This window comes from Oryza glaberrima, chromosome 7, assembly GCF_000147395.1.
Source record: "Oryza glaberrima chromosome 7, OglaRS2, whole genome shotgun sequence".
Taxonomy (NCBI): Eukaryota; Viridiplantae; Streptophyta; class Magnoliopsida; order Poales; family Poaceae; genus Oryza; species Oryza glaberrima.
Window position 1 is genome coordinate 7,123,405 of NC_068332.1, and position 12,708 is coordinate 7,136,112.

Here is a 12,708-nt window from a genome sequence, read left to right on the forward strand (position 1 = left end):
TATGTAATTACTATGTAATTTTGAGACTTACATACGTAAGTTTGAATCTTAAATTATAAATACACTAAATTTACATATGTAATTTAGGTACTTACAATGTAAATATATGCTGACTATTTTTTTAAAAAAATATGACGCCATTTATATAGCTACTCCCATAAAACTTTTATATAAACGTCGTTAGCTATTTAAAATACATATTGTAAAATAAAATATGAAAAAATACTATAAAATAAACTTTAAATTTTGAGTTTTAAAATTTAAATTTTACAGAATGTTATAAGCACGAGCATAGCTGAAACGATAAGGCACTTTACAGCTTAGCGGCTGGACTGACTGACAGCTATCCCAAACCGGCAAAAATCCCCACGTGGGCCGGGCTAACTCCCTCCCTGGAATCCTCTCGTCGTCGTCGTCGCCGCCGATTCCCTCGCACCAATCCACACACCGCCGCCGCCGCCGCCGCCGCCGCCTCCTCTCCCCTCCATTTCAGCCACCAACCACGGCTAGCTCCACCTCGTCGTGCGCCAACTGCGAGCGAGGGAGTGGAGTGACTCCGGAAGCCAAGCGCGGCGAGAGGGATGGAGGGGGCGGCGCCGCTTCTGGCGGCGCGTGGGGAGGAGGAGGTGGTGGAGGGGAGGCGGCGCGGGGGAGGGGGCGGGGCGACGTCGGCGCAGACGCTGGGGAACGTGGTGGTGTCCATCGTGGGGACCGGGGTGCTCGGCCTCCCCTACGCGTTCCGCACCGCCGGCTGGGTCGCCGGCTCGCTCGGCGTCGCCGCCGCCGGATGCGCCACGCTCTACTGCATGCTCCTCCTCGTGAGTTGCCTCACCACCACCACCACTACCACTACTACTACTTCAGTAGACTTCTCCCCCTTTTTGCTTGATTCTGTTTGTCTCTGTTTGTTAATCGAATCTCTCTCTCTGTTTTTTTTTGGGTGGGGGAGGGAAATGGTGTTGTGCTGTGATCAATCAAAAACTCTGGAACTGAAAGTATAATAATTGTTGGTTGTTGCAATTATAGTGCTAGCTCTCGCAGTCAATCAGCGCGTACTCTGGTTTTGTATTAGCATGCATTTTTAGATGACGTTACTATGCCCAATTTTTGTTTCATTTGACATCGCAAATTTGGTTCCAATAAACACAGAAGTATCTCCTATTCATAGTGATTCAGTAGAAATTGGAGGATCTCAAAACCAAAGTAAGGGGCGCCAGTATATGTATGTCTTATCATCATGATTCTTCTCTCTCCATATTCTATTATACTTATGTATTATTTGATTTTCGTTTAGCATGTTGATCTAGTTCAACTGGGTTTTTTAATGTGAAATCAAAGTGTCTATAATGTTCCTTTCAGTCTTGCTTAGCATTGCCTGGTAGAATTTTGATTGTAACATCAATAAATTATAAACAGGATGCGTAAGTCTACAATGTTCTTTCTACCTTGTGTTGAATTTGGTTTAACATAAGTGAATTAAACAGGATCTGTAATTGTAAACGCTAGTTTCATAACTTTATTACCTGCTTCATCTTCTTACGAAAATTACTTGCTTTTCTTTTTCAACATGAAGGTTGACTGCAGAGATAAATTGGAAGAGAAAGAATCTGAAGAAACCTACCATGGTCACTATACATATGGTGATTTGGGTGAAAAGTGTTTTGGCACTATAGGTCGATGCTTGACAGAAATCCTCATCCTTGTTTCCCAAGCAGGTGGATCTGTAGCTTATCTAATATTCATTGGCCAAAATCTTCATTCTGTCTTCAGCCAGTTGATGTCACCAGCTGCCTTCATCTTTGCCATTCTCCTGCCTGTGCAAATCGCTCTATCATTCATCCGTTCACTATCTTCTCTCTCCCCATTCAGCATATTTGCAGACGTCTGCAATGTTCTTGCTATGGCAATTGTTATCAAAGAGGATCTTCAGCTTTTTGATCACCCAGTTGCGAATAGAAGTGCTTTCAATGGACTTTGGGCGATACCATTCACTTTTGGAGTTGCGGTCTTCTGCTTCGAAGGATTCAGTATGACTTTGGCACTAGAATCATCAATGGCAGAACGGAGAAAATTCCGCTGGGTACTTTCTCAAGCAGTTGTCGGTATCATAATTGTCTATGCATGTTTTGGAGTTTGTGGTTACTTAGCCTATGGGGAGGCCACTAAAGACATCATAACACTTAATCTTCCCAATAGTTGGTCTTCTGCTGCCGTTAAGGTTAGTGCACTAGTCATAATTTATTTGATGTTGTTTCTTTTGAAGTAAATGTCAGCATGTACTTTGTGCGGTTGCAACTTGAGACTTCATTATTTTATATTTGGAGATATGAATATAAGATCATGAACTACCTGACAGATTTTGCCTGAGATCTGCTGTTTGGAAATTAAAATATTTGGGTCACTTTCATCAAATTGGACTTAAAAAATAGCAATTAGCACTGATTCAGGTATGTAATGGATCCTGACAGTTTGAAAATCTGCTGACAGGTTGGTCTTTGCATAGCACTGGTATTCACATTTCCAGTCATGATGCACCCAATCCACGAGATTGTCGAGGAAAGATTCCAATCAAGTGGATGTTTCCAGAAGCTCTCGCACAAGGTTCGCGGGGCTGAATGGGTGGGCCTGCACTCAAGCCGCATCGTCATGGTAACTATCCTGTCTGTGGTGGCATCCTTCATACCTGCGTTCGGGTCCTTCATCTCCTTTGTCGGGAGCACGGTTTGCGCGCTGCTCTCCTTCGTGCTGCCTACGATCTTCCATCTGAGCATTGTGGGTTCCTCGATGAGTCGGTGGCGACGCTGGGGGGACTACGGTTTCCTTCTCTTCGGCCTTGGTTTTGCGGGCTACGGGCTCATTACGGCTCTCTTCTCACATTGACTGATGATCCAAATGGCAAAGAACCACAATGCAGGATTCAACTGCAGAATATGTCCAATCTGGGAAGTGGGAACGAAGGCATTGAGATGAGATATATTTACTGCCTTTGTTGTTCACAGTGTAATATATGTGATGCCAAGATCTAGGATTATGTGATAATGATCTTTTGTTGGTGTAAGTTATATGTATATTACCAGTGTCACGCAGTGACGCAATGGATCATGCTATCCAATCAATTTTCATATGTTTTTAACTTTTTATGTTTGGAAGAAAAATAAGCAGCATGCAGAGTGCACGTTTTTGGTCTCTATTATCATCAGGCTTTTATGCCGTGACAACACTTTGTGTTTCTCAGAACTGCTTGGTTGCGAAGAAATAACATCTGTGTGATGGGATGAGAGAGATGAGAACAAAAGAAATCGTGACCCGAACAAGTTTTGAAAAATTAAGAATGCATGTTTTGGAATTTTTCATGAAAAGAGATATCCCTGAAGTTGAAAAATATTAAAATTCACGAAACTAGTATATATTTTGGTACTTATTTATTAAGACTCGTTAAGTTTTTATATTGTGGAATCCTGTCTTTTAAGAGGGACTTCTGTATTATCCAGAAAAAAAAAAAAGAAGAAAGGCCTGATTTTTTACAGGCAAGCCCAAATCGCTAGCTAGGCCCAAAGCTTCCGAAAAAAAAAAAGAAAGGAAGGGCAAAAAAGAAAAAAAAAAGGTACGCGTACGGCGTACGCTACACGCGGGGTGCCCCATCCGCTGTGTATAATACGTATCAAGATACCCGTATACGTACGCCTCTCCTAATCCCCCTCTCTCCCGCGAAACCCTAATCCCCCTCTTGCGATTTTCGCGAAACCCTAATCCCCCTCTCGCGATTCGCGATTCCCTCTCCCTCCGCCATGGCCGCCGCCGCCACCACCACCGTGGAGGTCTCGGACGACGGCGACCACCCCGTCCTCCGCGACGACGAGCGGGGGATCCCTCGATCCCTCTCCCTCCTCGCCGCGATCGTGGAGGCCGACGCCGCCCGCCACGCCGCCGCCGCCACACGGCCCGCCGAGTCCGACCTCGTCCGCGCCTTCCGCGGCGGCGCGACGCCCACCGTCGCGATCGGGGAGTTCCTGGAGCGGATCCACGCCTTCGTCCGGCTGGAGAGCGTCCGCCACGACATCCGGCTCCAGGCCACGTGCTACGTCCTCGCCGGGATCTACCTCACCCGGTTCTTGGGGAGCGCCGCCGCGGTGGAGGCCGGGATCCGCGTCGACCCGTCCACGGCGCACCGCCTCGTCGCCGCAGCGGTCTTCGTGGGCGCCAAGTTCGGGAACACCAGCGACATGCTCCCGACGAGGTGGACCTCCGTGTTCGAGACGAGCTCCGACGCGGCGATCCGCGCGGGGGAGATGGCCGGGCCCGAGCGGCGCTTCCTGCGCGCCGTGGACTACCGCCTGTCGTCCGCGGCGACAGGTTCGGGTGGTTCTGCGGCGCCATGGAGCAGGCGCTGCATCGGAGCGTGAGCCGCGGCAGGAAGAGGACGGCGGCGGAAGCAGTGGGGGCAGAAGAAGGGGAGGACGAGCGCCGCCGCCGCCGCCACAGCTGCGTCGGGGCTTGCCTGCCGCCGCTCCCAGCCGTCGCCGCCAATTAGGTTCACCATTTCTGAATTCAGCTTCAAATATTTCACTACAGATTGTATTTTCTTTTGCTGCTTCTTGTGTTTGAGTTGTTTTGCAGGTCACCGGCGGGTGGAAAAGACGAGGGAAGGCCGGCCGGAGTTGGAGTTGGATCGGCTAGAGCTCGCCGCCGTTCGCCGGAGTAGTTTTACAGAGTTTTAGCCATAGGATGTTTATAATTATAATTATATATATTGAGCAACTGTTAGCTTTGTCAGAGTTAAATGTCAGATTATATCGATCAATCAGTAATAGATTTCCAATGTAATCCGATATACCAACTAAATAAATAATAGTAATAAAAGTAACTTTATGCTATTCTGGTGTATGGAGTTCGTATCCATCTGGATTGTGGATTCTGTAATGGAAGCCTCTGGTGCTGTGGCTTATGTGAATTGTGATTGTTTGATTGATCTGTGAACTTGCCCATTCCGTCTCCGGAGAGAAGTTGTCTTCAGTAAAGAGTGCTGAACCATGTAAGGCATGCAGATATATATGTGATGGTTTGAGAATTTTTTTGAGAATTAATATTATTTTTATGGAAAATCGCAAAAGTAGTGCCAACTGGGGAAAATCCCGAAAGTAGGTCCCTGTCGAACGGGTGCAGTTAGATAAGGCACCTATCGAACGGCCAGAGCGCGACTGGCGAGGAGATCAGAAGGCTGCCGTTCGACAGGCCCTGTCGAGACAGGCGGGGCTGTCGAACTGCCCCCCGCCTGTCGAACTGCCCTCGTTCGACAGGATATGCTGTCGAACTGCGCCAGTTCGACAGGGTCGTGTTCTCCATTTATTTGTAATAATAAGTTATTTTTTTAATAATATGTAATTTATTTTAGTGTGTAAGAAAGGAAAATATTTTTGTAATGTTTTATGTATATGATTTAGGGTTTTGATAATGCTTGGTGGGAAATTGTAGTATTTATTTGTTGGTTAAAATATTTGAATTATTTAGTTTCATTATTTGTATATTTTTTTGGTTTAATGACTTTGTCGCAATTTATTAAGTAAGGACAGATAAAGAAGAGGAGGGGATTGAAGATATTGCAGCGGATGCAGAAATGAGCTTAATAGATGAAAAAAGGAAAGGAAACATTAGCTAACAAATAGATAAACCTAATCCATTCATGACCCATACAACAACATAACATAACAAAAGGCCGAAATAGAGCAATTCGGATATAAGCTTCTCTATTGACCCCTTCTACGTCGTTGTGTGTCGTAATGCAACTTCGTGATCCTTCAATCTCTTATACTCTGTTTGTGTTTTAGCTTCAGTTACTCTTCTGCTTTCATACATCGGGCTGACCATGTCGATCCATGAAGTAAAAGCACACATCCTTGGATTCCCCTGAACAATCAATCAAATTAGATAATGGGAAAATAATTGTTATGGGAGCGCGAAGCAAAATGTAAATTAGTAATTAAGCATGTGACATACAACGAAGTTGTCGTCTATGTTGGGACAGACGAAGTACCGCCTGCCATATGTATCTTGTGAGAAGGACGTTGCAACCTGGCAGCGATCTCTACAACCGCATTTGGGACGATCAGACCATTCAGGTATACCTAATGGATCTGATCTCTAGTGTAAGCTAGCGGACTGAACCTGGCGCTCGTACTCCATCCATGCTTGAATGAATTGTGTGGTCGTCTCAGGTTGAGTTATCGTGGATCCGATGGAAGTTCTTCGCACCGTATCGATCCACTTTACGTAACTACATTTGCGGTCTTCTTCCTGTGGCCAGAAATTAATGGCCGTACACGGATGTAGGTATATGACAGAAGTAATCGGAGTGAGTAAGAAATTAGTGCACTTACGATGAAATCATCGTCGACAATGTTAGGACACACGAAGCATCTCTGTCCTAGAGTTTGTTGTCGAACGGACCTTATCACCTGGCAACGGTCTCCACACCTACACTCTGGACGCTCCCGCCAAGTGGGGAGTCCCAGTGGATTCACTTGCCATTGTAAGGATTCGGCAGTTTTTCGTCGTTCGTACTCATCCTTCCTCCTGAGGTAGTCTGATAATGGTTCGCTGCATGGATATGGGCGTGCCCTGTCACGTTGTGGATTAGTCGTATCAACCCACTCAACGAAGTCGCACAAACTACGGTAAGTCTGAAAATTTGGAGATATTGTAGACATGTGGTTAGCGATGTATGTATTAGACATGTGCAAATGTAGAAATTGCGATGCATTGAACAGATACCTGGTAAATGTTTGGGCATTGGAAAGATCTCCTACCGCGGATTTCAGTAGTTAGTGATGTCATGAGTATACATCGATCACCGCATGTGCAGATTGGACGGTCGCACCATGGTGGAAATAGACCTGCGAGTGGATCTCTCCGCCAGTCTAAATGCTCGCGGAATGGAGCTTCCATTGTGTTGAATTGGAGGCTGAAGACAATGGGAAATGTAAAGAGGAAAGGACTTGATGAGCTCTTGTTTGCCAAGGTATGTATTTATAGTGCCGTAACGATTGAACGAACCGTAGTGATGAAGATAGGGTTGATGTGTGGATAGACTTGACAGGCACGAGCGAACAGTCTGTACTGAAAGGTGGTCACGACTAGTCGAGCTCTCGCATGGTCGCTTTCATAACTCTGCAGTCGATAAAGTTGATAATGGGGTGGACCACAAAGTGACATGTGCGCCGAAAGTAGATACCAAACCACGTGCATGCATTTATGCGCCTGTCCTATAGTGCGCTGCAAAGTACGAAGCGAATCATTTGCCGTGATTCATTCGAAGGGTATGCTACTGAGTAATTATCTGAAGAAGTTTATGAAATAGTACTGCTAGGTACTAAGTTAATCGTAAAGTGTTTCACAAATAGTACGGACAGAACATAAATGACTAAAAGTTTAATACAAATAGATAAGTCAAAGACGATCAGTGCCCTTCGCACGCTTGCTAGGTCCTCCCTTCTTCCTACGCCTAATCTGCTCAGTGGGATATGTCAAATTATCAGGGAGGGTGCCTATCTCTAGCTGCCTTCTATGGTGTCACGTCTGGCGCCTGACCGGCCTCCGTCTCCTGTGTCGGCTGTGTGACCTGAGGTGCTGCGTGCCAGTAATCCATCCCTACTTCCCCTTGAGGAGGATCAGTGGAAAAGAAGTCCTCAATGAATGCTGTGCGAGGGGAGTAAGCAGGCATTCCGTGATGCGTCGACGCCGAACCGTACTCATCGTCTGTTTGCACAAGAGGGAGAAACCAAAAAATATGGCATAGTTAGTAACGATACATATAATTAGAAACTAAAGCGTGTTATTGTTTAAAATGACTTACATGTGTGCTGTGTGTGGCCCTGCACTGGCACACACGGAGTGATATGAAGTCCCCATGCTGGTGTGTTCAACACGTTGTCCCTCGTTGGCATGTAAGGGAAGTGTGCCGACCTAGATGCTCCCTGCGTAGGGTGAACATAAGGTGGAGTTTGGAATACCTGCGGACGTGGTGGTGCCGTGCTCGACGTGGCTACCCCTGATCCGGCTGACCCCCTGGTGTACTCCGATGCTGGGGTGTGCTGAAAGGAAGGACGACCGTGAGATGTGTGGGCTGCTTCGTACCAGCGACGTGAAGTGGATGGACCACTCCGATTCACGCTGGAACGTCGGGTAGTGGTGGTGATGGCCGTCGGCCCGACGGCTGCACCACATCTGCCGCGCTCCGACTGGAGACACAACGTAGTAGTGCGGCAGCACGGGCACGGAAGTTGCGAAGGACGCTCGCCACGTCGTCAGGCCTGACGACTGGAGGTCTCGCCTCTAGTCTTTGCAACAGGGTGTCGGACTCCACGTGAACGTGCTCAACAAATTCCGCCTGTTCCACAAATAAGCAAGGCAATTAAAATTATTTAACCAGTTGCACATTTATTAAGAGTATTGAACAAGATGCACATTTGTTAGAAATAATGAACCAGTTGCACATCATTTATAAATACTGAACTAGTTCCACATTTATGTAAGAAAAAGAACTAGTTGAACCAATTGCACATTTATTAGACGTACTGAACTACTTGCACACTTTTTAAAAATATTGAATTAGTTGCTCAAATTCCACAAATAAACACGTACCATTGAGTTGTAAGCTGATCGAGTCTGAGGGGCAAACGTGTCAGTAATCGCCGCCTGGTGGGGAACGGTGCTATCTCCTTGTGGAGGAAAACACCTCCATCGTGTAACACTGCGGTACCAACGAAGGTAAGCTCCATAATAACTCCCATCGTCTGGAGGTGTCTGAAGTGCCAAGTTATCAGCTGCGTGCTCCCACTCATGTACCGTCGGCTGAACCGTGGTCACAATAACTAGCTCGTAGGAAAGCCCGAGCCCCTTTCTGGAGTACCTGCACAACAACAAATTCACACATCAGAAAAAATGTTGTGCAGTGATTTATTTTAAAAAAATAGGATTAAACAACTGTGATGTGAACTAACCTATAAAGACTATCAGCCAAAGGACGACCTACTCTCGGAGGGAAGTCCATGCCCAACTGTTTGAGAACCCTGTGGACATTGTGTGGCTCGACGTGCACGTCCAGCACGATGTGACAAGTCGTCCTCTAGAGTTGCATATCTCGCGTGCAAAGATCCGCGAGACCGTGCGGTGCACGATCATTGACATCGTGCTGAGTGTAGGGAGTCCACCGAACACGGTCAGGCGTAAGCTGATCAAAGTCAGCTACAAACTGAGTGTAGACACGACGTGTCGTCCCACTAACCCACTGCGGCTGTAACAAGAAGTTAGTAGTTTTCATTAGTCATATAAGGAAAGTATTCAACTAGTATTCATAATGATAACACAAACGAATTTAACAAAAATTACCTCACGGTGTGTCCACAAGGATCCCATAGTGGGACGATCGTCGATGTCATCAACACCGAACTTGTACATCTCTCGCAAACCGTAGTTTGCGTACGAGTCAAGCTGAGGCCTCCCAATGTCGAAGCGCTCGTGCGCCCACAACATAAGTAGCAACGGGCATCCAGGGAGTGAACTTTGCTTGTTGTTCCTCACGCAAGCATCACACAGTCCGGCATATGTCGCCGCAAGTACCGCCGACCCCCAACTGTACTGTGGAATCTCCGCGATAGGTACTGTCACGCCCAGAAATTCCCGAATAGAATTCCAAGCAGAATGTGCATTAAAATCCCCGTCCAGGACCGGCCGGGGTACACAAACGACAATGTTGACATTCAGATCCACGTCTTACAAACATCATAAAAGTCTTACAAAAATGCAGCGGAAAACAAAAGACAACAGGAGCTAAGCCTTGACTAGAACTGCAGCGGGAACACCACTCCACAGGCATCCTCGACGGCACGGACGAAGCCTACTCCTCGGAGAAACCTCCATCTGACACATACTCGTACTCTGGGGTTGGGGAAAAATAGAGCAAGACTGAGTACTACCCACTGTACTCAGCAAGTCATACCGGAATAGGGGTATGATGCAGGGAATTATCAAAGGAGAGCTAGAGTGATTCATTTGCATAAAGCGAGCATTTATAAACAGAAATTGAAAGAATTAAATAGTTGCAATAATTAGTTAATATTGATCATCCTCTGTCCAACGCTATCCCACGTTGCTACAGGCCCAACCATCCACCTATACTATCCAATTTCATTAGACTAAACTAGGGTGAGACTAATCACGGTGAATCTGGTTGACCGCCCATAACCGCGGGCACGGCTATTCGAATAGTTTTACTCTGATCAGAGGTGTACAACTGTACCCACAAGACACAGCCCCACGACATGTTTCCGTGCGCCGACATGCCACCACGACATACCGGAAAGAGGCCGTGACAGGACCCTTCGCATAACCCCCTCTAGCCAAGCACACCACACCTCAGGTTTCACCCCCGTCCCCAGCAGGCGACGGGCTGTCCCCTCTCGTGCCTAGGTGAATCCGGAAGCCGCATAGGCCGTCGCAGGGCCCATCCAAACTCCATCACGCCCACCCTTGCCTGGATGCGTCAGCTAGAGAAAAGCTACACTACAAGCCCAGCCGTTGCCCACGCTGACTTGTGGTAAGTACGATAAGTTCTTCCAGGGCATCTCGCAAACCGGTCCTTAACTGCCATGGGTGCGACTAGCAAAACCATGTACCCACAGCCCACCATGTGATTCATTTTAATTAACCAACACCAAAACGGTGGTACTAAACCAACATTATCATATGAACCTACAGTCTATATTTTAAATGAGATTTCCCCATTATGTGCTAGTTGAACTAAGCATGGCTAAGCAACTCCTAGTCCAACGTCTATTCATGTTATAACCCGAGCTAACAAAGGAGCAGGGTACCAAAATAGCATGGCTGTAACAATAGGTAAACATCCCATAGTAACATTATAAAACGATGCAGTATTTGAAGAAAAACAATAGAACATTTGCAATATAGGATCAACATGTTCAAGTGACAGGCATGACTTGCCTTGCTCTGCAGCTGGAGGAACCTCGGCGACTATCTCGAAGTACACCGGAGCGTCGGAAGAACCGGAATCTAGGCGACATACAAAGCAAACAATACAAACAGGCTATAAGACTACTGAAACAGAGAACAAAACCATTTTTAATGGATTCTACACATTTTTCTTGATTTACTGAGACTTGAATGGGCTTAAACGGAGCTCGGATGGATTAGTTATGAATTTTAGAAGATTCACTGTGTTTATTACTATAACAAAAAGTCCTTAAATCATTTGTTGCGCAATAATTCCCAGGGCTGACGTCATCAGGGGGGCGGCGCCGACATGCAGGGCCCACCGGTCAGCGGCTCGGGAGAGAGGGAAAAGGGGCGCCGGCACGCGGGCCCCACTCGGCAGCGGCTCAAGGGGGGTCGGTCCACCGTGGACCGGGACCACGCGGGTGGTCCACCGCCGGTCCACGGGACCGACGGCCCAGATCGCCCCCGGGGCTGATCGGACGGGCGGCGACGACCCGGCTCGGCTCAAGGCCGGCCGACCGGCCACGGCGATGGCGACGGCGCGCGCGCACGCGTCGCCGGCGACGGCAACTGGCGGCGGAGGCGGCGGCGCAAAGGCGACGTGAAGGCGGCGGCGCTAAGCGGCGGCTAGGAAGGAGAGGGAGGGGAGTAGAGGGGAGAGGACGCCTCACCGAGGGTGGCCGGCGCGGAGGAAGACGACGGCGAACAGCGACGGCAAGCCACGGGAGGACGACGGCAACCGGCGGACAGGCTTCGGGGTGCCCTATGGAAGGAGGAGAGAGAGATTAGAGAGAGGGAGATGAACCACGGCGGCCGGCATCCATGGCCGAAGGCGGCGGTAGAGGTAGAACTCACCGAAGCGCGGGGGATGCGAATTCCGGCGACGAATCCCGACGGAGAAAGGGCGGACGGGGTGGAGTTCGTCCTTGCGAACCCGACGGCGGCGACGGCGCGGTGCGGCGGCGAGCCTAGCGGCGGCTAGCGGCGGCCGGAGCGGCGGGAAAGGCGGCGGCGGGTGCGTGCATGGCGCGGGAGCGATGGGGAGCACGAGGGAGTTCGGCGAAATGGGGAAAAAGAGAGAGGGGGCGACGGCGGAGCTTAAATAGGGGAGGGGAGTCCCGGACGTGGCCGGTAGGGGCGAGATTCCGCCGGCCAACGTGGGGGAGTGGGAGAGGAGAGAGAGAGGCGGGATTCGAAAATCGAATCCCGGCCATCTCGGGCGCGGGCGCGGGCGGGAGAGAGAGGGGAGTGGGCGCGGGAGGTGCGGCGCATGCGCGGGCATGACCGACGTGGTCCGGAGGAGGCGGAGGCGTGGGCGCGGCGGCGCGGGCGCGAGGTAGGAGACGGGCCCGACAGGTGGGGCCCACCTGTCGGCGTCCCGGGTGGGAGGAGGGAGGCGGCCGGCCTAGTTGGGCCTTGGCCTTCGGCTGGCCCAGCGGAGGGGAGAAGAGGAAGGAGAATGGGCCGGCGGCCCACTCGAAAAGAAAAGGGGGAAAAAGAAAAAGAAAAAGGAAGAAAAGGATTTTCCCTAGAATTAAAATTGCATGTGCTCAATTTTAATTGGTTAAAATTATTTCGAGAGCTCTGAAAATTCCACTAAAAATCTTGTTAGCGTATTTCGACATGTAGAACTCAAGAAAAATTCCACATGCCAATTCCGATTATTATTTGCATTAATTTATTAAGGTTTTCTCTTGA

The 12,708-nt window shown here is 48.7% G+C and overlaps 1 protein-coding gene and 1 pseudogene across 1 annotated transcript; both read left to right on the forward strand.

Annotated features, from left to right (window-relative positions):
- Window positions 1-332: 332 nt before the first annotated feature.
- Window positions 333-3,212, forward strand: LOC127778363 (amino acid transporter ANT1-like). Its single transcript, XM_052304948.1, has 3 exons — window positions 333-818; window positions 1,574-2,218; window positions 2,488-3,212. The coding sequence occupies exons 1-3, from the start codon at window positions 582-584 to the stop codon at window positions 2,878-2,880; spliced, it is 1,275 nt and encodes a 424-aa protein (XP_052160908.1). The 5' UTR covers window positions 333-581; the 3' UTR covers window positions 2,881-3,212.
- A 453-nt stretch (window positions 3,213-3,665) lies between these two features.
- Window positions 3,666-4,874, forward strand: LOC127779907 (cyclin-P4-1-like; annotated as a pseudogene).
- Window positions 4,875-12,708: the final 7,834 nt, after the last annotated feature.

Coding starts and splice junctions, on each gene's coding strand:
- LOC127778363 (XM_052304948.1), top strand. CDS start 582: ATGGAGGGGGCGGCGCCGCTTCTGGCGGCGCGTGGGGAGGAGGAGGTG. Junction 819..1,573: donor TCTACTGCATGCTCCTCCTC/GTGAGTTGCCTC, acceptor TTCAACATGAAG/GTTGACTGCAGAGATAAATT. Junction 2,219..2,487: donor GGTCTTCTGCTGCCGTTAAG/GTTAGTGCACTA, acceptor ATCTGCTGACAG/GTTGGTCTTTGCATAGCACT.